General features: G+C 36.5%; 1 protein-coding gene across 2 annotated transcripts in view; it reads right to left on the bottom strand.

Annotated features, from left to right (window-relative positions):
* The window catches only part of HERC2 (HECT and RLD domain containing E3 ubiquitin protein ligase 2), a 102,339-nt gene that overhangs the window by 53,173 nt on the left and 22,830 nt on the right, over positions 1-26,336 (bottom strand). Inside the window, exons 5-35 of one of the 2 annotated variants that reach the window (XM_063392512.1) lie at positions 21,900-22,119; positions 20,180-20,280; positions 19,298-19,454; positions 18,407-18,517; positions 17,916-18,087; positions 17,179-17,352; positions 16,390-16,578; positions 15,624-15,775; positions 14,676-14,833; positions 14,126-14,239; positions 12,544-12,795; positions 11,486-11,679; positions 10,812-11,012; positions 9,938-10,166; positions 9,739-9,863; positions 9,209-9,387; positions 8,087-8,271; positions 7,565-7,720; positions 7,119-7,304; positions 6,124-6,294; positions 5,914-6,017; positions 5,653-5,803; positions 4,834-5,048; positions 3,858-3,990; positions 3,634-3,761; positions 3,316-3,511; positions 2,521-2,657; positions 1,840-2,013; positions 1,620-1,756; positions 1,387-1,538; positions 779-970 (exon numbers count right to left, since the gene is read on the bottom strand). In XM_063392512.1, the coding sequence (XP_063248582.1) occupies positions 779-970; positions 1,387-1,538; positions 1,620-1,756; positions 1,840-2,013; positions 2,521-2,657; positions 3,316-3,511; positions 3,634-3,761; positions 3,858-3,990; positions 4,834-5,048; positions 5,653-5,803; positions 5,914-6,017; positions 6,124-6,294; positions 7,119-7,304; positions 7,565-7,720; positions 8,087-8,271; positions 9,209-9,387; positions 9,739-9,863; positions 9,938-10,166; positions 10,812-11,012; positions 11,486-11,679; positions 12,544-12,795; positions 14,126-14,239; positions 14,676-14,833; positions 15,624-15,775; positions 16,390-16,578; positions 17,179-17,352; positions 17,916-18,087; positions 18,407-18,517; positions 19,298-19,454; positions 20,180-20,280; positions 21,900-22,119 (5,145 nt within the window). The remainder of the gene's footprint in view (positions 1-778; positions 971-1,386; positions 1,539-1,619; positions 1,757-1,839; positions 2,014-2,520; positions 2,658-3,315; positions 3,512-3,633; positions 3,762-3,857; positions 3,991-4,833; positions 5,049-5,652; positions 5,804-5,913; positions 6,018-6,123; positions 6,295-7,118; positions 7,305-7,564; positions 7,721-8,086; positions 8,272-9,208; positions 9,388-9,738; positions 9,864-9,937; positions 10,167-10,811; positions 11,013-11,485; positions 11,680-12,543; positions 12,796-14,125; positions 14,240-14,675; positions 14,834-15,623; positions 15,776-16,389; positions 16,579-17,178; positions 17,353-17,915; positions 18,088-18,406; positions 18,518-19,297; positions 19,455-20,179; positions 20,281-21,899; positions 22,120-26,336) is intronic. The other variant, XM_063392513.1, reaches the window with a different exon arrangement.

Here is a 26,336-nt window from a genome sequence, read left to right as displayed (position 1 = left end):
CCTTTGTCACATGTAAACTTAGACACAAACTTTGTAATATAAAAGCAGTAATAAACAGGAAAGCTGACTAGCAGGTGGTAAGTCAAATGACCTTTCAGAAAACTGGGGTGTAATGGTTTTGAACACACAGTAATTGAAATACTTCATTTTGAATGAAAAAACAAGCAACAAATGAGAGACATTAATCATGATGACTCAAATGGCTCAATGGTTCTACAAACAGAATTTTTTTAAAATTTTTGGTGCACACTCCAGTAAAACACACATTACAGGAACAAATGTTTGCTATTATCTAAGAAAACAAAGAAAAAAACCATGACAATTTGAATCATAACAAAACAGACCAGAGAACTTCTATAACAGAACAAAAAAAAGCTTCAAGCTTAAATAGGCAGACTGGGAACATTTTTCATATGTAGAAGAAAGGAAATGGAGAGTAGAGAGTTGGCCGTTATTACTACTTTAATTTTAAATTCTCCATTTTTAATTTATTTGCAACAGTTCTATCAAAACTGCACATTAACTGAAATTTTAGTGAAGGATGGCCAGAGCAAACACTTAATAAAAAATAATGACTGAAGAAAGGTTGCAATTACATTAACCTCCTTCTCAATAACGCTTGCAGATCTGGTTTTTCTATCAAGGTAAAGGTAAATAGCATTAAGCACTATCTTCAAGCAGCAAAGTGATTCTGTAATTTAGGTACACCAACAGATAAAAAAACACAGGAGATTTGTAAAGCAAATGCTTTCTTCCAAGTAAGAAAGAAGAACTGTACCTATCAGCCGCAGTGTGGTTTGTGTCAAGGCCAGCATGCCAGAATTGAGGAGCAGGCTCAAGGTATTCGCCCCGTGCTGCAGCGTCAACATGTTCAGCATGACCAGCAGAAAACGTGCTTGTGGAATAGTTCCAAGGCTTGGTCCTGCTGGATTCTCATTAGTAATTGTTTGAAGAGGCACAGGCTGAAGACCTAGTTCAAATGTGATATAAAAAACAAAGTCAGCTGGCATTTGGGAGCTACAATAGAATAGGTGATAATTTGTTTGATTGATGATTCAAAATACTTGATTCCCTGCTTGGCTTTGAGAACTTACAAGCAGAAGTTCCAAGAAATTATAACTTGTATTTTAATGCTAAAATGTTACTAATGACTGATCAATCACCTGTTGCTGGGAAACCAGCAATATACTCAAACATTGAAAAGTGAGTTTACAGGGAGTCAAGGTGGGAAGGTTGGAACAACACTACTGAAACAAAGTAATTTTCAACACAAATCAAGGGAATTATTTCAACATTGTAATTATATGTAACTTGAAAAAAAAAAAAGCAGTAATATTAAGGTAAAACAGTTTTCTCCACAGAAAACAGCAACAAGATGAGATTCACCTAGTTCTTTGAACTTTGCATTAGCATCTAGCAAGATGTTCCGGACATTCTGAATAGCCCAAGCGTACAACTTTCCAAAAGTTACTTCCAGCAGCATTCTGTTAAATGGTGGGATCAGATCGACATCCTTCAAGCAGTCAGTAAGAGGCTCCCTTCAAAGAAAAACAACAACAAAAGTAAGTATTGTTTTCTTATTAAGGAATTGTGGAAGCAAAAGCACCAAGACATTTTACCCTATATTGGCTCCTTCTGGAATAAGCCTCTGCCATCCACAAAACACAGCATACTGCACAGATGGGAGCAAAAAATTTTTAGCTGACAATTTCAGAATAGTGTCTATTCCCTCCAGACGAACTTCTGCTCTTTCCAACTGTCAAAGAGAAAAAAACAAATTGTCATACTTATGTAAACCAAGTCATCATTATGTAAGTGGCACATTTTTGTTCACGTTACCTGTTTTAATAAACATTTTCTCATTTTTTCTACATCCACTGGCTCTTCTTTAAGTGCAAATTCAACAATGGTGTTAAGGAGGGCAGACTGTGGATACAAGCCTTGAACATTTTGCTTCAGCCATTTGTATTTGTGGACACCTGTAACTGTACTCAAAATCGGCTGCCACTTATCCTGCAAAACAAGAAGGCAGCATGTTTAAACTTTTTAAACTATTTAAATTACTGAAAATATGAGTTATTTCACACAAAACAGTTTCCAAATTTAAAATAGTGGGGGGGCCTGGGAGGAAAAGGAAAACTTAATCAAAATCAGGAAAGAGTTTAGTATTATTTTAACTTGTTATCTTTTTTACTACTGCTACATAAAATTTCAAATGTGTTAATGTTCAAAAAAAGAGAAAGTAACCCATCACAACACATTTTATTTTGAAATAAAGCTTTATCTAAGATCACCAGTAATTTAAAATTAGAGAAGGTATCTATATATGCTAAATACACAGTACAACCTTATTTGCAAAATTCATTCCAGGCTTCACTGAAACCATGTCACACTTAATTATACATCCCAAACACCAGTATCAGAACATTAAAAGTCAAGTTACAGCAATCATGCTTTAACTCTTTTTTTTTTCTCTTGTTATTTTTATTGACAAGGTTGATTCAAAATCTGATATCCTACCTTAGGTGATTTGATTGGTATGGGCTTTTTATCTATAGGTACAGGACTGTGGGGTACCACACAAGATTCTTCTAAATCACTCTCTTCATTTCCTATTTTAGATTCTTCTACATCAGCAGATTCAGATTTTTTTGGCACTACAAAAAAAAAAAGTATTTTTTCATGCAATCTGATCAGATTTTACAGTGTCATATTTTTAGGTTTGCATGATAACCTAAGCACACAGAATGCTTTAATAAAATGGAGTATCTGTACACATTATTACAGAATGTCTGTAACAAAATGGAAATGTATTTTTGGTGAACTTTATGGCCAACTATTACCAAATTAATTCTGGTCTTACCTGCAATATGCTTTTATCTTTAAAGACAAACTTTAAAAGTCCTTTGGTGTCTGTTCACCACATTAATTTACTGTTTGACTTCCAATCAAACATTAATTTAATGTTTGATTCCATTAAATCACTGTTTGACTAAACTTTAATAAAACGTGATTTCTAAAAAGATGTCACTTCCAGTGGAATGTTACTAAAGTCAGTTCAGAGGGTCTGCTATTGAAGGATCATTTTTTAATACATTGGAACATGAAGAAACACTCCTCAACTCAACACTTTTGTTTGCCAGTTCTTGCTGTAGGATCTGACATGCAACCACTGGTTTAGGAAACTTTATGAAAAAGCACCAGAAAGCAAATGGTTTGATGCTTTATCTAAGGAGAGTCTCATATAGCAGCAAACCTTGAAATAAGATGGATTTTCATTGTTTCAAAGAGAATACAACATTAATTATGCCTTACCTCTTTTTTTCCTTTTTTCTCTAATGATTTTCTGAGCTACCCTTCGCCATCGGGGCAAGGAACTAAGAAGTTTAAACTTGGACATTATAGAGAGATCATTGCAAACTGCAGGACGTAGCTCGTTGAATAAGAATCTCAAACGCTCAATGACAGGAGCACAAACTTCCTTGTAAGAACGCCCCTGTTCTTGATGTGTCTTCAAAAGACACAGAAAGATTAAATTACTATATAATACACAACAAAATGAACAATATATAACTTCTTAATCAAACATTTCAAATGAAAATTAATCTTAACATCAGCAGCTAAGAGGCTTACCTTAATCAGTGAGCATTTTGCTTGGTAGACAACACGACACACATCCACTACAGATTTTGGTAAGGTTTTGTGCTTTACCTGGTCAACTCCAAGGGTACCAGGATGAACGAGAGACAGTGCTACATGACCTTAATGGGAAAAGATAATGTTTGAATATCCATTTCCAAAACCATCCATAGCAGAGTTTATATTGGTCAAATCAAACACACCACAAGCCTACCTACCCAAATCTTCATGCTTTAGAAGACAACACAGTAACAGACGTCCCACCTCTTCCACAGGATGCTCAGGAGGGAATGTGATCGGTGTTGTTAAGTGACACTGTTTACAGTACCTCTCTATTTGACACAAGAAGTCCTAAGGAAACACACAACAGCCTCTGTTTAACTTCAGATTTAAAATACAATGAAAGTATTCAAAATATCACAGGCAATATTTAAATAACACTGAATAATCTCCACAATCTGAACTAACATTCCAGAGTGCAATTTAACACACAGCAACTACAATCCAATACTATAAATATCCTACATCCTTCCTCCTGTGCTAAGAGCAACATGACTCAAGGAATAAAGCTACTACAGCTTTGGTCTCTTCATAAAATAGTCAGGTCATCTAAAACAATTTTCAATTGTCTTCTGACAAGTCATGATTCATCATTATCAGTATTTCCAAAGACCTGTTTGAGTTTTTTTTCATAAAGGAGCTGAACTCAGAGGGTTAGAAAAACTGAACATATTACAGAAGATAGTAATTAATGTAAATCACAGTGTGTTTCTTAATATCCACAATCCTAACCTGAACCTCAAGGCCCAAAGGGATTTTAAGACAAAGGCATATGTGAATCTGAAACATAAAACACATTTGCATCTTGGGAAAAAACCTCCAAGTTCAACTGGAGGTGAGCAGGATCTCTCAATGCTACTGAAACCTGATTTGAGAAGCAATGCATTACTCATTTTTTTGTAAGAATATTCAAACTTTTTAGTTCTCCCACTGAAAAATTCTGAAGAAATAACATACTATTGTGTTATTAAGTGTAATATACATATTTTATCCGTTAGTAGTACTCTACCATTCCTTTCACAAAAGGTATTTCTGAAATAACTTTTTCAGTTGTTTTGCTATAACCTTTGGAGAATTTTCACCACCAGCACCCTTCAGAAACAGTGTCTGTGCACAGAACTACTGAGGGCTTACCTTCACAGTGTGATCCTGAATATTATTATCTGCAATAGCTTGGAGAAAGGGTTGTGAATGGTCACTCAAAGATAATCGATGTGTATATAGTTTTGATTTATTTGGGGTAGTGTTACCAGGTGAACTGCAATGGTCTTCATCTTTTTCTTCATTGTAACTGTAATGAATCTGACTAGTTTGCAAGCCTCCAGAAAAGATCGATGACTTCAACCATTCTAAAATAAAGAAAACACGAGTGAATATTCTGATCAAAGACTAAGCTATCTCAAACTTAGACTTAATTTCCTCTAAAAAATGCATTCACAGGCTTCAACATTTAGCAAGTTTCTCATTTGCTGAAACTTTTTCACAGGAAAATAAAGGGTTCTGCAACCGAGAAACAACTGACTAACAGGACAGCCATCATCTGTTTAGAGATATAGGGCCTTTTTTCTGCTATTAATATTGAATTTTATCTTCTATTCACCAAACCAAGACACCCAATAAGAAAACATCCAATACCACATGATCCAGGCACTCTTAACTGACAACAAATTGGTGAGATAGGAGACTGTAGCAGTGTTTCCTATTTTATGTTGCATACTATGAAATACTAAATTCAACTGCTCAAAACTTATCTAATCCCCATTTAAATCTTGCTAAATTACTGGGATCTTGATGAGTGTGGTAGTTAATGTCAAGAATAAAGAACTCCTACAGAAGATCTCAAGACCAAAGAAGTGCTGAATTTTCGGTTAACTTATTTGTCCTTTGTCTTTCCCTTGCATGCTTTGGCAAGTATTTATCACTTATTAAAGCTCAAAATGACATCCTGCTTACTGGCACATTCAATTTCCAGAGGAGAAAGTGGTGTGCTCATTGCCAGGTAGGAAGCATGCAGTCCAAGCAGAAGACCCAAATTCCGTTCTGTGTCTATCAGAGGCGATGACAAAGTGCTGATATCTGGTGTTGTAATCACCTCCTGGTCAGGCTGCACAAAAGAAATAGCAGTTGTAAGCTAGAACTCAGCTCCAACAAGAAATCTGACAGAAAAGCAATGCTTGACTTCAGTAAGTATTTACCCACTAGTAACATTTTTACCTCTATATATTGGCCAACACAGAAGGCGTGCATTGATTCTCGTGTGTCCTCAAATTGCAAAGCAGCTTCCAAAGCAACAACTGGGTCCTCACCAGCAAACTGAGCTAATGAAAGAATGAAGTAGTCAATACAGGATCTAAAAATCTGTTAATTCCACCTGGTTTTGAAACAAAAGTAATTTGTGTCTTTAAGTCAGATGAAAATTCTCACCAAGTATGCTACTGCCAGTTAAAGACTGGGTTTGGAAGTCCTTTATATCATACACCTTCCCATCGATCACTGTCCAAAATCCTCCGTCTTTGTTGTGGTTCTCTAGATCAGCCTTACGTATAAGTGTCACCTCCTCATTATTTCTGCAGCTCTGGCCAGTAAAAAATGAACCTATCCATATAAAACAGAAAAAAGAATTTATCAACAAAGGATAAGAAAGTAAGGGGTTTTTTATGAACATTCTTTTAGTAGTTGCCTAATCCAGTTCTTCACATCTGTTCAAAAGCTGCATTTTTTTAATATGCTCAAAAGTAAAAGTGGCTATTAAAAAGTTCCTGTCTACATATTGTGCAATTAAATTGTCTGAATACTGTGTTCTTCTATGCACTAATTTTTAATGTCACCTAGAACTACCCAGCTATATGGCTGTTTTGTGTGGAGGTGGAACAGAACAATCAGTTTTCTGGTAAATCATGGCTCTAATTCCTCAAAATTACTTTGGTTTTATTACTCACTTGCATGCAAGAAATTTGCTGTATGTTTCATTTCAGCTTAAATTCACATTATTTTAATATAAAAGAAGCCTCTCTTTTGACCATAGGCACAGCTCATATTACAAAGTGCCCTGAGAAAATAAAAACTTATTTCAGAGCTTTCACATTACTCATCCTTTGTATTACAGATAGAATTTAGTAACAAAACGCCTAGATGTACTACTCAGGTTTTCACAGCAACTTTTCTCACTCAAGATGCAAAATGATGTGAACTACTTCTTGAAAGAGCTGCATCTGTACTCTGCTTAATGCTGCCTCTATAGGTAACTTCCTTAAGAATGAACTGACAGAAGTAAATACTGTCTTATGACTGCCATATAATTTGGTTAATAAAACTTTCTACTGTGAAGTAGAATTCCCTTCCTGAGAGTAGTTCATGAACAGCCACCATTTTTATACAGCTACTTTATGAATGCAGTCCAGATGCTGCTAAGTTCATACCCATTATTCCTGGCCATGCTAAATCCTCATTGTCATCCCTTTCCTTTCCAGGGGCTAAGTGGTTAAATCTGTCTAGATGTTCCAGCAAGCCAGCCAACAGAGGGATAGCACCAGCTTCCTGCATCAATCCAGCGTTTTTACTGAGGAGTAGCACTATAGAAACCACCAGTTCTGGAAGAAGAATGCCTAAAACAAAAAACAAACACAGAAGATATGCACATTTAGTTCAAGTTCTATGCTCATTGCATTGCAGAAATAAATCACCATTAATATATTCTGCCTTCAACTAGTGTTGAGTACAAAGCTCTTGCTTTCCTCACTGAATTTTCCCCCCTTCTCTCCCATTAACCAAAAAATTAACCTGACTCCTTCTTAGTCACTCAGAACTTTCTTGAAAGTCTTAAAATTTCATGGAAGAGGAAAAAAGAGAACAAGTGAAATCATACCTGTTAAATCTCCATCCACAACACAAGACACTTCTGCAAAATGCCTATGACTAGTACAAGCAATGCTGGTTGCCACAGGAAGTATATCACCAATGTGCGTGCACAGAAGAGCAGTGTACTTCTTCAGTAAGGAACCAACACCCAAGAGGTCAGGACCTGTATAAAAATAAAGGAAGAGCACAGAAAACCATCACACAGTCATATTTAAGAACCAGACTCCAAAAGCTGACAAACTCTTCTGAAATTATGCCACTCAATATTAGCACTAATTCAGGACATCACACCTTTTTAGAAATTTATGAAATGTTTATTATCTAGATCCCATTACCTAACCAGAAAAAATTCACTTAGAGAAAATGTAAATAAACTACTTTCAAACACTGTTGAGACAGCAACTAGGCTGATAAATGAGACAAGAAGATAAACTAAAAAAAGGCAACTGCTATCCTGTAAAAGCCAATACAGAAATATTTGGAGAAGAGTCAGAGATTGTTTGCTTTTATTTTTTAAATCACAACTTACTGTATGTATTAGGGACCTGGCCAACACAATCTGCTGGGTAAAGTTTGCTAACAAGCAGACGCTGAAAACGGAGCAGCAGGTCCAGAGAAGCAGATCTCTCCTTGCTGTAAAGTTCTTGGTCCATGCAGGAAGAAATGCGACGAGCAACATCTTTCAGCTTGGCTATCGTCTGTGAAGCGATGTTCCTAAGTGGTGTAAAAGAGTCACTTCAGGGGAGCCCAGAGTGAAGATAGCCCACAGTCCACGGGTTAAGCTTTTGCTACAATTTTGCATAAATGTGTAAGAAACCTCTGCAAAGTTTCTACATAGAACTTTCACTCCTTTGCATTGTAGTGCTCAAAAAGTCAATGGTTTTGTGGATACATTTTAGTTAAAAGGATTTGTAAAATACCTCAAGTTTGTGCTTTTTGTCATCACTCGCTACAAAACACAATCTGACAATCCTCACTGAGAGGCTGCAGTGAAAGCCATGACACTATATAGCTCAAAAGAGTTTCAGTATTGATTAAATTACACAGTTGCCATCACAATTAAGTGACAAAGTACAGTAAATTTCTTGGTAAAGTGAATTATTTCCTGCTATACATTCTATATGCTAAGTACTCCTGTAGCTCCTCTGGCTGATGTAAAGCAGCTTTGTTCTTAGCACCCTAATTGGTCATGCATTCACAACTCTCAGCAAGAATCTAAAATTGAGATTTCTTCCCCACTTACAGTCTCCCTGAGGCATTTCTAAATAAATAGGACAAAGTGCTCAGTTCTAAACAAATTTGCAGTGATTCTCACACTTTGTAAGGACAGTCTTTTAAACTTTTGTCGTATATTTGGTACAAAAACATTCAGATACTTCTTTCAGAGAAGAAGTATCAAAATCCATAAAAGCAAGGCAGTCTTTCTAAAATTGGGTAATTTAGCATAGAAGATTGCTCCTTAGCAAACATAACAGAGCAGAACTACAGATACGCTACAAGAATGTTCAATGTTTTGTATTCTGAGGAGCTAAAAATGCTAGCAAGAGACTTGATTTGCAAACCAAAATTAACTATTGTTTAGCTGACTAGTTCCTAGAATGTCTAAATACATCTTCTGTACAAAAATAAAAGACAAACTGAAAGCAATTACCTTAGTAACTGTTGAATTAACTGAACTAATGGTAAACTTTGTTTTCCTGCAGATTCATAGATTCCAGTGTTAATAAGGTCTTTGTCCAACGGAGTTCTGCTCCTATGAAGTGTTGATGCATTTGCTTCTTGTTCATCAATTTCTTTTTCCTTCTGTGCTTCTTTTTTTGCTTCAATATCCTAAAAAAGGAAACCAAGATAAAGAAAACACACAAACTTCCACTATGATTATGAAACATTTTGCTAACAAGTATTCATGGTAATTAAACCAAGTTACTTTTACCTACAGCAAAAATGAAACGATTCCTACCAAACAAAATGTGTATTGTATATTCTGTAACAACCACATGGGCACACTTTTTAAAAAACAATTATAATGCAAGAAGAAAGGCAAAGGTCCACAAAACCATGGTGACACACGCCAGTAAGCTGCTACACAGTTCACAACTGAAAGGAAATTTACTTTATATTTAGGAAAGTAACCAATTTCTTCTTCTGCAGAAGAACCTGAACTGCAAAGCTAAACCATACCTGAATTTCTGCGGTAATAGCAGCATTCAGTGCAGACTCTAAGCCTCCATCAGCCATCAGGCTGCCCACCAAGAGGTCAATCATAAATCTACGTCCTGGGCTTACGTTCATTTCATTTCCTGAAACTAAGAACGGAAGGAGCTATTAATGAAGTCAAAATGCAAGGGCCAAAGAAGGAGGCTTCACTCTGAGGACCGACCTGCGCTGGGCAGGAGCGCGGAGAGCGCCCTGGCGCGCTCCTCGGCCGTGGGCAGCAGCACAGACCAGCCGCTCTGCAGCACCGCCTGAGCCGCCGACTGCACCGTGTTCAGCACGCCCGCGTTGCTGGCCAGGGTCACCACTGTCTGCTTCAGGCTGTTCAGCAGGACACTGCCCAAACCCAAGCCAAGGCACTCGGGATCCACCTGGTGACTAATGGCAGCATGAAGCTGGGAAAAAAAAAAAAAAGGTGGGGGAGGAGAAAAAAGGCAAATTTTAATTAAGTGGTATAACTTGGTGGGGATGGGGGAAAGTCACTTCTGGAGCGAGCTAGTAAGTTACATGACCAAGATACAAATTTTCACCTGCAAATCTGTAAAATTAAAGGGAAGTGCTGGCTTGCCTGCATCCTGAATTTAAATCAATACACAAAGACTATGAATGGTAGCTATAAGCCCCAATGTTCTGAAGTAAACCTAAAGAATAATCTAAACTGTTTCTGTGTCACGACATTATGCTAGAAAAAACAGCACATTTTCCATGACATTCAGACACCAATTAAAAAGATCATTTTTCATTCACTTTTAAAAATGCTACTTAAAATTCATAAAAATGCTCAAAGTCTCTGAGTATACAAAGCTTAATCCATTTAAATACTGTTTTTATAGTTCATTGTAATGAAATCTAGAAGCTGTCAAAAAGAACAAAAAATAACCACAAGATGCTAAATTTCAGAGTATAAAATGATAGTTATTTCACTTTTTAAAATCAATAGAAGTGTTTTAAGGCACATTAAAGGTCATAGTTTCCATCCAAGCAATTTAGTGAAAAGATTCAGCTCAATGACTGCTCAAAGTGTAAGAAATTGAAGGCACCTGAAGTCTTAGAAGATTCAATGTTGCCACAGCCATACACTCCTTTTCCTGAGGAGGGGGCCAGTCAGAGGATCCATCCATTCCCTCAGTCACTTGTCTCAGTAACAGATCCAGCTGCTCAAATGTCATAGGGCAAATATCCACCACAAAAGGTACCCGCAAGCCTATGGACCATTCTGAACACGATGACCAAGCAAAACTCTATAAATGGAAACAAGATACAAAGTTCCACAGTTAGTTATTTTCTAAATATGACACTGGTTACAGATAAGAGTGTAAAGCTAAATCTGCATTCAACCAGTAACAGACGATGTGGAAATAATACCAGCACAACGGCTGAAGAGAACGCTCTACTTTCATCGTTGTAAACATAAATAAAATCCTACTGATCTAGAACTGCCTTATAACATTTTCCCATGTTGTCATACCCACTCCAGACACCTCAATATTTTTGCCACAGGAAACATTCTGCAGACAACTCCTCAATTGCTGTACCAGACAAAGACAAAACACATAAATAGCTACTACTCAGAACACCCAAGAGGGAAAGCTAATTAACCCTTTTTGGTAACACAACTGCACAAGATTTTTTTTTTCCCAAAGCCTTAATTTATTCAGAATAAGAACTAACCTCAGTGGGAGGTAAAACCAAATAATTCAAAAATTAAACCTACCTGAGCAGGTCCACAAGCAATTCCAACGATATGCTTTGTGTCTAATCCCGGGAGAGCTGTGGGCTCTGGCTTGGTGATACGCAAAGTATCGAAATGCTGACACTGATCATTGCTTCCCCAGCTGTGCACTTCACTGTCTTCAGTCAGTGCTAAACAATGGGTAGATCCAGCTGCCACATCTATCACTTTCTTTCCTGATAGGAAAGTTAGACATTAAAAACATAAATATTACAATCATTGTCAGAAAAATAGCAGAGGTAAGGAAAACTATGCTAATTACAACCACAGAACATACTATGGATGTCATGAGTCTCATTTCTGCTTCAGTAGTGGATTGGAACAGTACAGCAAAGCATAAACCAAGAGACAGATAAGTACAGAAGTTTACAAGTTTAAAAACAAATCTTCTACTTTGTGTCCCTTCTACTTAAGAAACTTTTTTGGGAAAGAGTTATTTAAAGATCTCCCCATCTATGATGAGAGACTATAACGTTATTCTTACTCAGATTATTCAACATATATGAAGAACAATTTAAAGGAAAGACAGAGCAATAAAAAAGGTTTCTTCCTCATCTTCCCCTACAGTACCTCAGGTTTCTCACAAATTAAGGAAACCATTTTCACTCCATTACACACTAGTCAAAAGTCAAATACAAATTTAATGACATTATTTGTTGTCTATTATTTTCATTTATTCCGTTCACCTGCCTCAATCTAAGCATCTATTATATATATATTTATTTGCATGACAATGCAAACATACTTTCGTTAAATAAGCATTTCTGTGAACCTAATAAAAGAAAAGCAAAAAGAATAAAGAGAACACAAGGCATGTAGCATATAAAGCAGTCATAACATGGTGTCTCTAAGTCTGCTAAAATCTTGTAGGTGTAAATGCAGAAGTGATGGGAAATGCATATTGTTAGCTTTTTCAACACTACCAGCATAAAATATGACAGAGCACACGGTATCATCACTCAAAGTAAAGTTCACTTGTGTCTGGTAAAAAGCTCCAACAACAGAAGGAGCTGTGGAATGTTTCCAACTCTGATAATTACCTTTCAAGCCTTCCAGAAGTTTGGGATATCGAACGTGCTCCTCTGTCCCATGCCCAAGTCTCTGATTGTCACCTTTGCCCCAGGTGTAGACCTGGCCATCTTTGGTTAAAGCAATAGAGAACTGACTCCCACAGCGTACTTTCACAATGTCCAGATCTTGAAGCTTTTCTATCAACTTGGGAGTTTTGCAACCATCACTACCTCCTCTTCCCAGTTTTCCATAGTCTCCATCACCCCAAGACCACACCTGGCCTTTAAATCAAGAGAAAGAAAACAAAAAAAAATTGTACTCCTTTTTCATGTAATTAAGTCATCTGTTTTAACAAGTACTTAAAAAATCCAAGATTCTGTAACAAGTACAAATTTTAAATTATATTTTAAGAAAAGCAGTTCCAAATTAATTTCTAATTGTTTGTGACAATAAGAAAGAATAATATGTGAAAAGCGTTCATGGTGAAAAAAACGAAACATAAAAAGTGCAACATATAACCTGCACTGAAAATCCATCAGTGTATGGAAAGTCCTTCTTAAAAATATATAAAGTATAGGATTTACTGTAAATCAAACAAGTTAAAAACTGCTTTATTATTTATAAGAATTTACAGAACATTTCCCATCAAATAGCCAAATTGTCTGTTAAACCTGTTTTTATTTTCAGTTTATATCATTCAAGCATTTCTCAAAATGCAATGAAATCACCACATTTATCGTGTTCTTTTGAAATACACTACTAACTCTTAATTCTGATGTAAGAACTTAGAAACAGTCAAGTCATTCTGCATCTGCAGTAACTAAAATTATGGTTCAAGAATGGTAAACCCATGCATGTCCAAAATGAAAGTCCTGCTTTACATTCTGATGTATTTGTGTTACCTACTTGAATAAGCAGAGTCCCTAAGGTATTCTGATAAAAAATGGAAGCATGCAAGGCAGAGATCAGAGAGGAAAAAAAAAATTGATAAAATCTGGGTTTCCATTTCCTGTATGAGTAAACATTTCAGTTTTTAAATAATTCACATCATATTAACCAGCTATATTTCAATGGAAAAACTAGCTTCCAAGAATTATCTGCTTCCTAACAGATGACTTTGGGGCTTAACCTCACACAATAACGAAAAGCACGTTTCAAATCTGCCTCAACTTAGGCACCTTGGTCAGAGATGTTGGAAAGATGAACTTCCATGCAGCTTCTCTTTGACACTTCCAAAGGGCTAACAGAGACAGCTCTCCTCCTTTGAATTCTGGCTCTTGTGACAATATGAGATACTTGTACTTATATAGTAACGAATAAAATTTAGACACATGCACGGATATGTATTATTTTGTGCTTCCATTATACATTTACATGAAATATATACACCATAACCCAATATATTTGCATATTCATAACGAACATACTGCATATCTCTGCAACTTTATATGCAAAATGTATAAATGTACATATTTATTTCCCCAGAAGGAATTTCAGCTTCAAATTCTTACAAAATTCCAGCTGCTAGAAATAAGCATATCTGCAGTATAAATATCTTCAGAGTAAAAGGAAGGACAGATAACCTTACTTAGAGTTTTTTTTGCTACTAACCATTCTCAGTAACTGCAAGAGTCTGAGCATCTCCACTCCCACATGACACATCAATAACTTTGAGTCCTTTCAGCCCCGTGACCAGCATTGGGATGGTCTGATCTTCACTGGAACCTTCAAAACAAAATAATTCTGTGAGAAGCAAAACCCAGACGGCCTGACAGGTTCTTTGGTTTTTTTGCTTGTTTGCTTTTGGATGTTTTGTTATGTGGGTGTAGCTCAGTGTCTTTTAGTTTTGTTTTTAAATTTCAGTATCAGGAGTAAACTCCCTTACGATTTCTGTGACATCCAACAAGGATTTAACCCATGAAATAGTCTTAGCTTCACAAGCAAAAGAACAGATAACATCACAGATTTTTCTTCTCCATTCAACTGCTTATTTCCACATTACTCAGAGAATTTAAGGGGTTTGAGACAATCTCTCCTATAATTATTTCAATTCACATGAAGCCACATAAGGTTCTCAAATCAGCTTTAGGTGGGATGAAAGATAACTTGCAACAGGCACTAAATTCTTCAACAACTCCTTTGAAGATCTCAGCTAACTCACCATGCCCAAGCCTGCCGTAGTTTCCTCGTCCCCATGTGTACAGCTCTCCCTCAGCAGTAATGGCTGCACTGTAGGTGCTTCCACACGCAATGTGAACAACATGTTTCCCAGCTTGCTTCCCAGATAAAGCAGATATCATCTTAGGTTCCTCCAGAGGCCTGTTTAAAGAGAAGGTGACATATTTCACAAAAGGTGATTTGATGAGTAGTTGATAAAAGGTGTGACATACTCATCTGAATTGCTGCAATTCTACCTGCAAACCTTATTATTAGTCTGAAGGAACAAAACATAAAGAGCCAAAAGTTCAAACTGTTCAACAACATACAAACCACTGAAGGAATGTCTAACAACTGCAACTTCTGTTTCCAACTGAGTTCATGCAACATTTTTATAAAATATTTGTCTACTGTTAAAAATACTACCTTTAATTACTGTATCTGAACAATTAATTCAATGACACTGATAACCTCTGTGTAGACTCTCTGTTGCTTTTGAGGGAATTCTGCACTGGAGGAAGACACTTAAAATCTCTAAAATGTATTGATGTACACCCTCTACACAATCCTGTTGTAGACTACACAAAAGCAGGAGAGTTATGTCCAGGAAAAATGGAATAATGTACAACATGAGTGCATAAAAAATAATGACCCTGCTCCAACACGTGAGTCAACATTTCAGAGGAAATGCGCTCTAGATTCATAAAACCTTTAATAAAAGGCCTAATAACGCTGCTCACTACTACACCCTCTACCTACAAGTATTTCAGAAAGCAGCATTAACAGAGAACTGGGAATATCCTAGACAGAGAAAATAAGGAAAATTCAAGTCCTGTTTAGTAATAGAGCCAAATGTCAAGTGCTGAACATTGCTTATATACACAACAAAGTAATTTTTACTATAAATTCAGAACACTTGAAAATAAATGTTATGACTATTTTTAATACATACACTGTATCCCCATGACCTAGTCTTCCACCATCTCCACAGCCCCAAGAGAAAACTTCACCATTTGCTGACAAAGCCAGATAGTGATGCCCATCTGAATGTGCTGCTATCTTCACAATGTTTCTGGAAGCTAGACTCTGCACCAGCTGTGGTCCCTGCAAACCAAGCAGAAGCAATACACTTTCAAAATCTGCTGACATTTTCCATCACATAGCTTGGTATAGTTTGCTTATTTCCGGTCAAAACTTTGCTCTCAAACTAATGAGGTGAAGGCATGAAGAAAAAAATGGTCAAATATGACAAAAGCAATACTTTGAAGTTATTTGTTCCCACTCTTATAGGTCTTCAGTACATATGAAAATAGTGTTTACCTTAACAGTACAGGTTACCTTAGTGCCAAAGACTTCTATTTACAGTATATTTTTGTTTGAGAAGCTACACAGCTTGGACACAATTATATATCACTAAAGTAAAATACATTCATATCTGCCAACTTCTGAAGTTACCAAGGGCAGCATATCAATAAAAGCAATTATCATTGTATCCATAACCTCTAGCCTGGTAGAAATTACAGAATCCATAAGCTTTTCATCCAATCAACCCAAGAGACAAACTCCATTATTTCTGAAAGTTCAAATATAACAGTACAGAAAGCTCACAAAAATTAGCATGTCTCCATCTACTCTCTTAAGGAATTATAAATATTTAGAAGAGGAAACTTGTAAAGTAATACAGAACAAATTTTTAAAAACATGTAAAAAACTCTCACCAGAGTATCGCTGTTATAAGCTTGTGTATAAACTCTTCCATTTCTAGATAGTATCAGGAAACGTTTCTCTGCACAAGCAACCTGTACAACACCAAGGTTGGCCAGTCCTTCACACTGAATTGGACCACTCACATTAGCATAGTACTTCCAACCTATTAATCCCCAAGCAATGACTTCTTGCAATGATCCCTAGGAAATAAGAAATTCTGTAAGTACTAAATTTTGAAACACACAGCTTAAGAAAATCCACAGAGCAAATTATAATTTAAACCTCTGAGATTATCATTCTTTCCAACAGTCAATAAATCTAACTAATTAGAAGATACCAAAAATAAAGATTCGCACGCATCACATTCAGTTCAGACTAGTACTAAATGAGCAGTAAGTACCTATGGTAAGAGCTGCCAAGATTTTTCTGATTTGAAAGTTTGGCACTTATTTTTTTCTTTCTTTTATTGTTTTAGTACGTCAGACCCCCAACATTTATAAAGTCTGGTCTTGAGAATTTACTCAGAGAAACACAAGGAACAGCTCAAAATACAGCAGAATTAGCCATAGTGTGGTAAGAAAGAATGGTTCATAAACCATAAAATTGCACTCCAAGGCTCATTGAAAAAGGTCTGATGTAATAAAAGTTACCCAGATAAGACAAATTTCAGAACTCAGAGTTACATTGTGAATATCAGAAAGGAATTTGAAGAATCTTAGGAGCTGTTTTCCTTGCATTCTGAGATTCAGTTATGCTTTTAGGGAAAACATTCTACTGTACTTGATACTGCAAACAATTACCTTATGAGATGTAGGAGAGCTACACTGTGGAGGCATACACGGGGTGGCAAGGCGGTCTAAATGGGCCATGATCACCACAGCTGTTTGTCTCAGATCAATCGCCAGCTCATTGTCCTGTGGCAAAGTCAGATACCTCAGAAAACTTTCATTTGGACTAAGAGGGTAAGTCAGGAGCTGGAAAAACAGAAGAGAGCAGTTAGAAAAACATTCCAGGTATATCTATGAGACTACACACACAGATATACAATAAAGTTTAGACGAGATGACTACACAAGTGTAAGAGAAAATTAATTAACTCTGCACATCCCTTTTTTTACATTACGGAAAAATTTGAAACATGAACATTGACAAAATAGTCAGACTGTATATAATAGAAAGTTAAAAGCATAATAAAATTGATTTATTACATCTTATCATCCTCAGTAATATTCACTAAAAGTCATAGTTCAATTAATTTTAAACACAAAAACAATTCAAATATGCAGAAAAGTTACTTAGCCACATCTAAGTTCATGATCACATCAGCATTAACTACAAAACACAATGCTCACCTCTAATGCTGTGACATTCTCCCACCTACCTCAAGAAACTCAAATGTTCACTTGAAAACTGAACAACATCTTACATGGAAAACACCACCACCAATTTTGTTTGGATAATTTTATTATTATTTTAGCTAGGCAAATGAAGTTTGACTCCAACATAATGCCCCTTTCAAATAATCCATGAATAAGTACCTGAATCTCTTCCTCAGTATTGGGCATGTCTTTATTACATATTATACTCTGAAATCTTTGTAGCAAAGGTAGAAGGGGTGCACTTGTTCCCTGTGCAGATCGCTCATTATCCGTTTCTCTCGTTCCATTATCCCAAAGTTGAAGCAGCAACATAACTGCAGACAACATTTGGCTGAAAGAGGGAATCAACACTTTCTATTAATAAGCACTCCTAAAACTATTGGGTTAGGTTACCCATACAGTTTGATCTCTGCACTTTGAAGTTTAGCAAACCTGGACGTCAGGGCTTTCTGTTTTAAACAGATGATCATAATATCAAAAATGGATTTTGCAATCTAGATAGTATTAGGTCTCAATCACCACTGCCTGAGTGAACGGGTGTGTATGCTTTGAACCACAATTATTACATTAAACCCAAATCCATGAAAACTGAAGACTGTCAGCCCATTCCAACAGTGATGGTTAAAAATCAGAGTGCTTGTGCTTCTCACCTTAGTGTACCCCTCTGCACTGCCAGTTCAAGCAATATGGCAAGTGCTAAGTGCTGGTCTTGCAAAGGAATGTTTCCTGGTCCTTTGGTACTGGGAGCTCCATGCACATCTCTGTTTTAAAGCCAAATAAGATACATTAACTAATAAGAAACAATACATAATAGCTTACCAAAAGCATCTACAGCACCCCAAGAACCACTGAACTTACAGAAAAATATCAAAGGTGTAATGAAAGCAATTGAGAAGAAAAGTCCACAGATTCTGAGCTAGATCAAGTTCTAGAGGGACAGCTAGGCTTCAAAAATGCCCCAAGCTTCACTATCTATCTACAGTTCTATTAAGCATGCTATGAAGATGAAAAACATTTTTCACAGGTGAAATTCAAATATGTTTTATGATATTCACCTTAAGGATGTAGTTCTGGTATTGAAAAGACATTTCTAATAACTGCTAGTAACTACTGTAAAGATAACAACTTGAAGCCTAATTAACAGGGAAAAGCAGTGGACTGTTCTAAGTCCAACATGAGTGTATTTTCCCTCATGCAGAAAAATCTGTATTATTTTACTATATTTGAAGGGCACAATTAAGAGTGCACATATGTACCAAAGCATTCTTCTGTGGATATGTTTACATTAGTAAAACACAATTCTTTTGTTAACTCTTCATGCAGTTATTCAGAATATTCCAATTCAGATTTTTCTTAAGCAGCTAAAATCATTAAATCAAATTTAAAGAGCATAATTTCAATAGTTCATTAATTTTTTGCTCGCTTGTATAGCATTAGAAGAGGAAGGAAATCTTACAAATTTTTGTAAGTCACTATGTTTATACTACCAGCTTCTGTGAGATGCAAGCTTGCCATTTAACAGCTCAAAAAAAGAAACTTACCCAGTCACAACAGACCTTAGGAATTTAGTAGCTCTTTCTACCACTTCCAGCCACACAGAAGACACAGTCCCTTCATCAAAAAGGGATGCCTCTGGTAGAGCTCGCAGTGCATCAAGTGATTCCTGTAACAACTCACTGCACAAGTCTGCATCTTCACCTAAGGAACACAGCAACAGCAGTTACAGTCCCACTGATACAGAAGTTAGAGAAACTGTTGTACACAATATTTTGTGGAGCTTTTCTCCAACACGAGATACAAGTTACTTCGTACAGACAAAGTTCTAATTTCCACGTGAACATTTGACTGCAAGTTTCTGAAGGAATCTTCACAAAAAAAGTCAGAAAGCTGAAAACCCAAACTATGCAGCCACTGAGAAAAGAGAACTAGGGCTGGCTGGAGTAAGCCCACACCTGCCATCTGACCAAATGGACCAGACTGAGACAGGCAGGTTTAGCAGCACAGGTGACAATTCTGCCAACCTCTGCAATTTGACAACAGCTGACAAGTACACAAACTAAACACAAGCTTCATACTCAAAGCTTTCTCTAAGCTGCTACCATTATGTGATAACATAGTGGCTTGACCTTGTCTGAAGAACAAATCTAACTTTTCTGAAATCTAGCATTAAAATTCCATGCTTTTCATGGAATCCCAACTTACCTTCCTCAGCATAAAATATCCCAGAAAAACCCAACATTGATACTGACTTAGGTGGCTTTGATCAGCAACAACACTGTTGGGCATAGTATCACATAAGCGCAATTATGCAAACCTATTATTCATAAATTTATAGTTCTATGCCAATATTTAACATACACACTTTAATGAGTCACGTGGCTTCAAATGAAATAAATATGCAATATGCTCAAGAGTAGACCTACCTGATCTCCAGGCTCTACGAAGGAAAGCAAATGCAAATGAAAGTGCTGCTCGGGATCCAACACGTGCAAGTCCTTCCACACCTTTGCCTACAGGTCTTGAGCTAAATAAAATTATGTATGAATAGTTTCAATAAATTTGTATTACAATATATATTTATGTTATGGTTATTTTGTATAACATATATTCAATTTATAATTTAGCCCTATGCATGCATATACAATTACATCATTTTTATTTGTAAAGAATCACCTTGCCCTGACAAACAAGGTGAACAGCATCAAAATGTCAGCAACCAAAATTCAGCTTCAACCACCTCAAAGAAACAATTCCATGTCCAATACCAAAAAGCTTAACAGAGAAAAATATAAATCAGACAAGCAGAATGTACTGCCACCACGAAAACGCCCATAGTTACACAAAGTGAAATTATGATGCTTTATTCAAAATACACAACCATAAGGTACTTCATGTACTAATTATTTACTCAGGAAGTCTACATTTTTCATTTGTTTCGACTGCATAAACTAAGCTTGCGGACCTTTTAAAATTAATCTTTCATTATTGATAGTTAATTCTACTCGTTTTGTCATTACTTATCTTTCTATTCAAGTGTCAGTGCTAAAAATCTCTCTTTGTAGTTCCTGTACTTGTGTGTGTAAGGAAGGGAGAGACCTTCAACTTTTGGTAATATCCACTGGACTCACATTCATTTCTGTTAACTTCTCACACAGACAATCAAATTCATTTAGGTAAGCTCCCCTTTGTAGTCAGCAACAAGAGACTCCCTACCACTTCCAACACTGAATCACCAAGTCTATTTGGTTGTGAGACTACAAAGAAAGTGAACAGCTTAGGACTTTTTCAAGAAAATATACTTGCATTTCTGAAAACGGATAACTTAGATGTATCAGTGCTCTATTTACTCAGAGCTGAAAAAAAAATTTCAAGAGAACAGTCTATTCAGAGAAAGACATCCTTGTCAGAACTCAAATTCCATAATAACTAGTTGTGATATCTACTTACATTCTCCTTTCATATCTGAAGCTGAAGACAATCTAACAAAAATTTCCCTAGCCAAATTGCTCGTTCTGTCAGACAGCTACTGAACACTTTATTTAATGCCTTACCTGATAGATTTTTCTATTTTTAGGTCTAGATAGTTATCCAGACATGAAAAGTAATCAGACAATTCCTTACTCAGTTACTTCTCTTGAAACAGTTGCATATAAAATGCGCAATTACATCATTTCTCACCCATGCTAAAGTTCTATGTTCTGCTTTTATGTATTTGCATTTTTAAATTTATGTGAGCTGAGCTACTATTTAACTGAGCAACTATTGACAAAAATATATTGTTATTCAAATGATGTGATTTCCATTAGCACCATTTCTGAAACAGGCTTCTTCATACTTTCTAGCTGAGCAGAACAAAAGAAGTACTTCAATAAATGTATACCTATAGCTCAAAGTTTAATATCTACAACAATTACAATAAAAACCTACTAGTACAAACAGAAATACTTTAAGAAAGCGCCAGGCAAGAAGGACTGATGGCAGGTAACACCACTTAATAGGGTAAAGCCATCTTAAGAAATAAGAAGGTTTTTTACAATTAATGTTTCACAAGGAGGAATAAATCAGATTAAGCTCTCACAGAAAGGTTGATAACCTTTCTATGGCTTTTCTAATGGATTAACTTGCTCATGCATGTGTTATTACCTTTTCTTATCCACAGCAGGCAGAGGAACACTACTACTTTTCCACTTTACTTTGACGTTCTCCTGAAGAACTGCTCTGTTCAAAGCAATGAAATATCGTTCCAGGATAACCAGCCTCTGCTTTAGCCTCATAGCTGAGAGAGCTGTCGTTGCAGTTTGTGTGGCCAGAGCTTGCTGTTCCTTCACTAGGACATGAAGGCACTCCTTCAATTCATTCACGTCTGAGAATCAGAGAGAGGTCTCACTTTATGGACATTCATCTTTATTACACACAGTATCAAGAAAAATAATAAGAAAATCAAGACAAATTGAAAACTGTAAATTGACCAGAAGTCTGAATCCAGTAAACTCCCTGTTTTCATACTTAATGCACATGGTATGACATAAATATAATCTACTTAACAGGTGTTTAGACAAAGTTTATAATCAAAACTTGTTTTGTCTAAACATATCTAAACCTTCATTTTATGTCTGAAATTAAAACATCACAGAAAATATTTATGCATTTCAAAAAAACAAGTTAGACAACAAATTCTTATCATCATCCAACCTTAGAGTCAGACTTCTCTTAAGTGCAGGCAAGACCCTTGCAAGTCCCCACACGAATATGTTTTCATTTTCCATCTCATACCCATTATCTTAAGTTTCTCAGAAGTTATAAAACTACTCTCAGAAGTTCTAGGATCACTGCCAAGAGCTGTTAGGCTTCTGAAACAAATAATGTCAGAAATCTAAGGTGCTTTTAAGCACTATTAGTAAATAAAAGATCTGACTTATGTACCAATACCAGAATATTAATTCTTTTTTCTCTTCACCAGAGTAAGTACACAACAGCCTAAAGTCCTAGTAATCTAATAACAGATGGTAGCAAGTACATTGTCAAAAGCAACAACAGAAAACCACTACAAAACAAAAACTTAGAAACCGTATTTTTATATACTCTGTAGCTTTAATTCCTAGGACAAATACCAACAAAGCATACAATTCCTAAAGGGGTTCCTTTCTGTCCCTTCATTAACAGTCTGATCACTGAGCCACCCCACTCCTCTTTGCACTGCATTACTCTACTTGTCCCTAAGCCAACCACATTTGTTGCTTGGCAGCTACACAGAAGTATCTTTGTTTCAAATGACACCTGACTAAGGGGTATGAAAAAACCCCATATGTCTGCGTATATGTAACAACGGCTTGCGAGAAGATGGACACACTTCAAAATAATTACAAAAAAACAACCCCCAAACCATACAAAATCAATATATTTTTGGAACAAGTGCCTCCAAACTACAGAAATGTAGATAAATTTATGGTAGTCTCTGTGGTTAAAGGTTTTATCCAAGGAGGCACAGAACTTCTTTTGCAACTGTAGCTGTAAAAAGTATTTCAAAGTTTTGTCCCCCATTTTTGTGTACCCAGGAAAGAATTCAAGCAGCCCTTTCTGCCACCGGATCACATTGCACAGTCATTTACGGTTTGCTGTCAGCATCACCCCAGCCTGTTTCCAACCTTGCTACTCACATTTCACCATTTCATGTGTTAGACTCCTTTCCCTAGGCAATTCACACCTTTCCACCTGACTATGAGGGACATATTTTTTCAATAAGAGAGAAGAGATTAAAAAACATGACTTGCAGTCTAGACCTCTCAGATGAAAGTGATGGAGACAACTATACATGCTGACTCAAGCAACAAGAAATATGACAAAACCAACAAGAAATTGGACAAAAAGCCACACCATCCCTAATTTTAGCTCTACAAAATCTCCCAAAGAACTCTGCAGCACAAACAAAAAACAGAGTAGCACAACAGAATATAGTTGATACTGACATCCCAGTTCCATGATCCCTTTAAGCAAACAATCCAAAGACATAAAAATCATTCCTTTTTTCCCCCCTTCCCTAACACTAAAATCCTATCAAACTCTAAATAACCACCAGGCTACAACACCAAGGTACAAAACGACCATGCTCTGTTCTTCACAAAGAGACTTTGTTTATCACTGTTTGTTTTGACAAACAATTTCATCCTGCAAATTCATCTCCCAGATTATGGTCTCATATCTATAGGAAAAGTAAAGTAGTCAACGGTGAAAAAAGAAGGCACTTCAACACTTATGTTTGGGGAAGAGACTCTAAATTTGGTGCTATAGGAAACAAGCACAGGGTGATAGATTCAGCGGAGTCCATCAGGTAATACAGAGCTACAGCATTCATCCTTCATTCCTGCCTGGCAAGTTACCTAAAAACCCTCGAAAATTGTTTCTGAGCGTTGAAGACACAGTGAAAAAGCCCTTTGTTTCAAAACAACATGCTTACAAAAAATCCATCACAGGGACTACTAGAAAGAAACATTTAGGACAAGCAGAGACCACCTAGTCACCAATCCTCTAGCAATTCCTTCGCAAGGAACTTTCCCTGAAAGTCTGCAACTGCATACCTTTCAAACTACTTCCGATCAGACACAATGACACCCGTGTGTTACACAAATTAAGAAAGATACATTTCTTGTTAGCAGAATTGCCTTGTTAAGTTTTCGGACTTGACAAGTTTCAATGATCTCAGGCCTAGGGGGAGGTTAAAGCTGGGACAGAAGGATGTGTCTTCACAGTTAAAAATGGCCGCAATTTTAGGAAGGCTTAATACCAAAAGTAAATAATTCTGCTCATAAATATTTTATACAAACTTCCTTGGTATTTCAAGAATGCAAAACAAAGTTCATATACAAAGTGTAGTAAAGGCTGGAACAGGTAATAATATCCTTACAACTCAGACATCTAAAAACTGAACCAAGGACTGTCTTGTTTTATTAAAAGTAACATTATTTTTAAGTGAGATATATCTATACACTTCCTCACTTTAAATCCTCTCTTATTCCACAAGTAAATTCATCTTTACAGAAAATTTAGTTAATCTTTCCAAAGATTTAAATACATCTGGGAATCAAGGCAGTGAAACTCATTTCAATAAACCTTCAAATCTGAGCAACACTTGTTACTGATGAACTGAACAGTCTAATGAGAGAATAGCTTATTAATAGCAACGATTCAAATGTCATCTGAGAAGGTTACAGGGAACTCTTTAAACAAAACTGTTCATGTCTCTACACCAGTCCTTGATGCTAACCATCCTTTGCAAAGCTACACTTTTGCCACTTATTCTGTGAAGCGTGTAGACACTTTATTTACCTAATCTGCACCATAAGAGCTGGAGTTGGAGTGATAACACACCAGTTTAAATTCTCAAACCACCATTAGCAGAATACTTGTTAACTGGCAGCTACAGTCAGGTATGTTGCTGCCTGCAGTAGAGCCAGGTAAGGGGTTTACCCTCTTTTGTCAAAATTTATCACATTTCTCCCTCCTCTTAGCAAAGAGCACAACTACACATCTTCACTTCTTAATTCATCCTGGCCAAAGTTCCCTGCATTAGAAGGAAAACCACTAGAATTGTTTAACCCAGCCTATTTGACAGAACAGCACTAAGAAGTGGTGTTGTTCAAATACTTGAGCAGAATGGGACAAAACAAACAGGTGAAGACAGCAGCTTTTAAAACCATCTCATCCACAGCCAGAACACTAACCTGACACCAGCCTAAGATAGGTAGCATGTCCAAAGGCAATTTGTTCCTGTTTTAGCAGCACAAAGAAATAAATTAACATGCTTTGTGGTTCCTTAACACTCATCTCATTAGCTCTTCTAGGGAACACCATATGCTTCTGACAGGTTAATTAGGCACCTTCAAAATGCCAATGTCAGACTGAAACAAGGTTGACTCACAAACTTTGGTAACAGCAAACATAGAAGTTACAGTTGTGGAGAGATTTCAGACTTGGAAACACATTTCAAGCAGAATTTGGCATGAATTTACTGTTATAATGAGTACACATTCCTGTCACCAGCAGAACTAATGTGCTCTAATTTCCTAGAGAATTTTATGTTTCGTCTTCTCTTTCCCCTTCCACTACACATTATTCCCACTGGACAAAAAAGAGGTAAAGGATGCATTTGGCTTGGCTTAACAGGCTTCTAATGACCCTTCAAACCTAGAATGAGCAGACTGAAAAGTCAGAGTGAAGGACAAAAATGCCATCATATACACATAATTTCCTTCAGAAACAAACCAAAATAGGCTTTCAATGTTATTTTATACCAACAATGAATATAATGCCTAAAGGGCATTTAGCTTTTAGCTTTCTGCTCCCCTGTTGGAAAGATGAACATCAGACTTCACCTTATTAGTATTCAGCAGGAGAAATATTGATCAGCTGCATGTGCATTCAGAATGCCTCTCATTTTGTGGCTGGGTGCAGGGCAGTGAAGGGTCTGGAGGGGAAGCCTTATGAGAAGCAGCTGAGAACACTTGGTTTGTCCAGCCTTGAGAAGACTGAGGGAACACCTCATTGTGGTCTTCAACATCTTTGTGAGGGGAAGTGGAGGGGCAA

This window comes from Prinia subflava, chromosome 3 (assembly GCF_021018805.1).
Source record: "Prinia subflava isolate CZ2003 ecotype Zambia chromosome 3, Cam_Psub_1.2, whole genome shotgun sequence".
NCBI classification, from domain to species: domain Eukaryota; kingdom Metazoa; phylum Chordata; class Aves; order Passeriformes; family Cisticolidae; genus Prinia; species Prinia subflava.
This window is presented reverse-complemented; position numbering and strand designations above follow the sequence as displayed.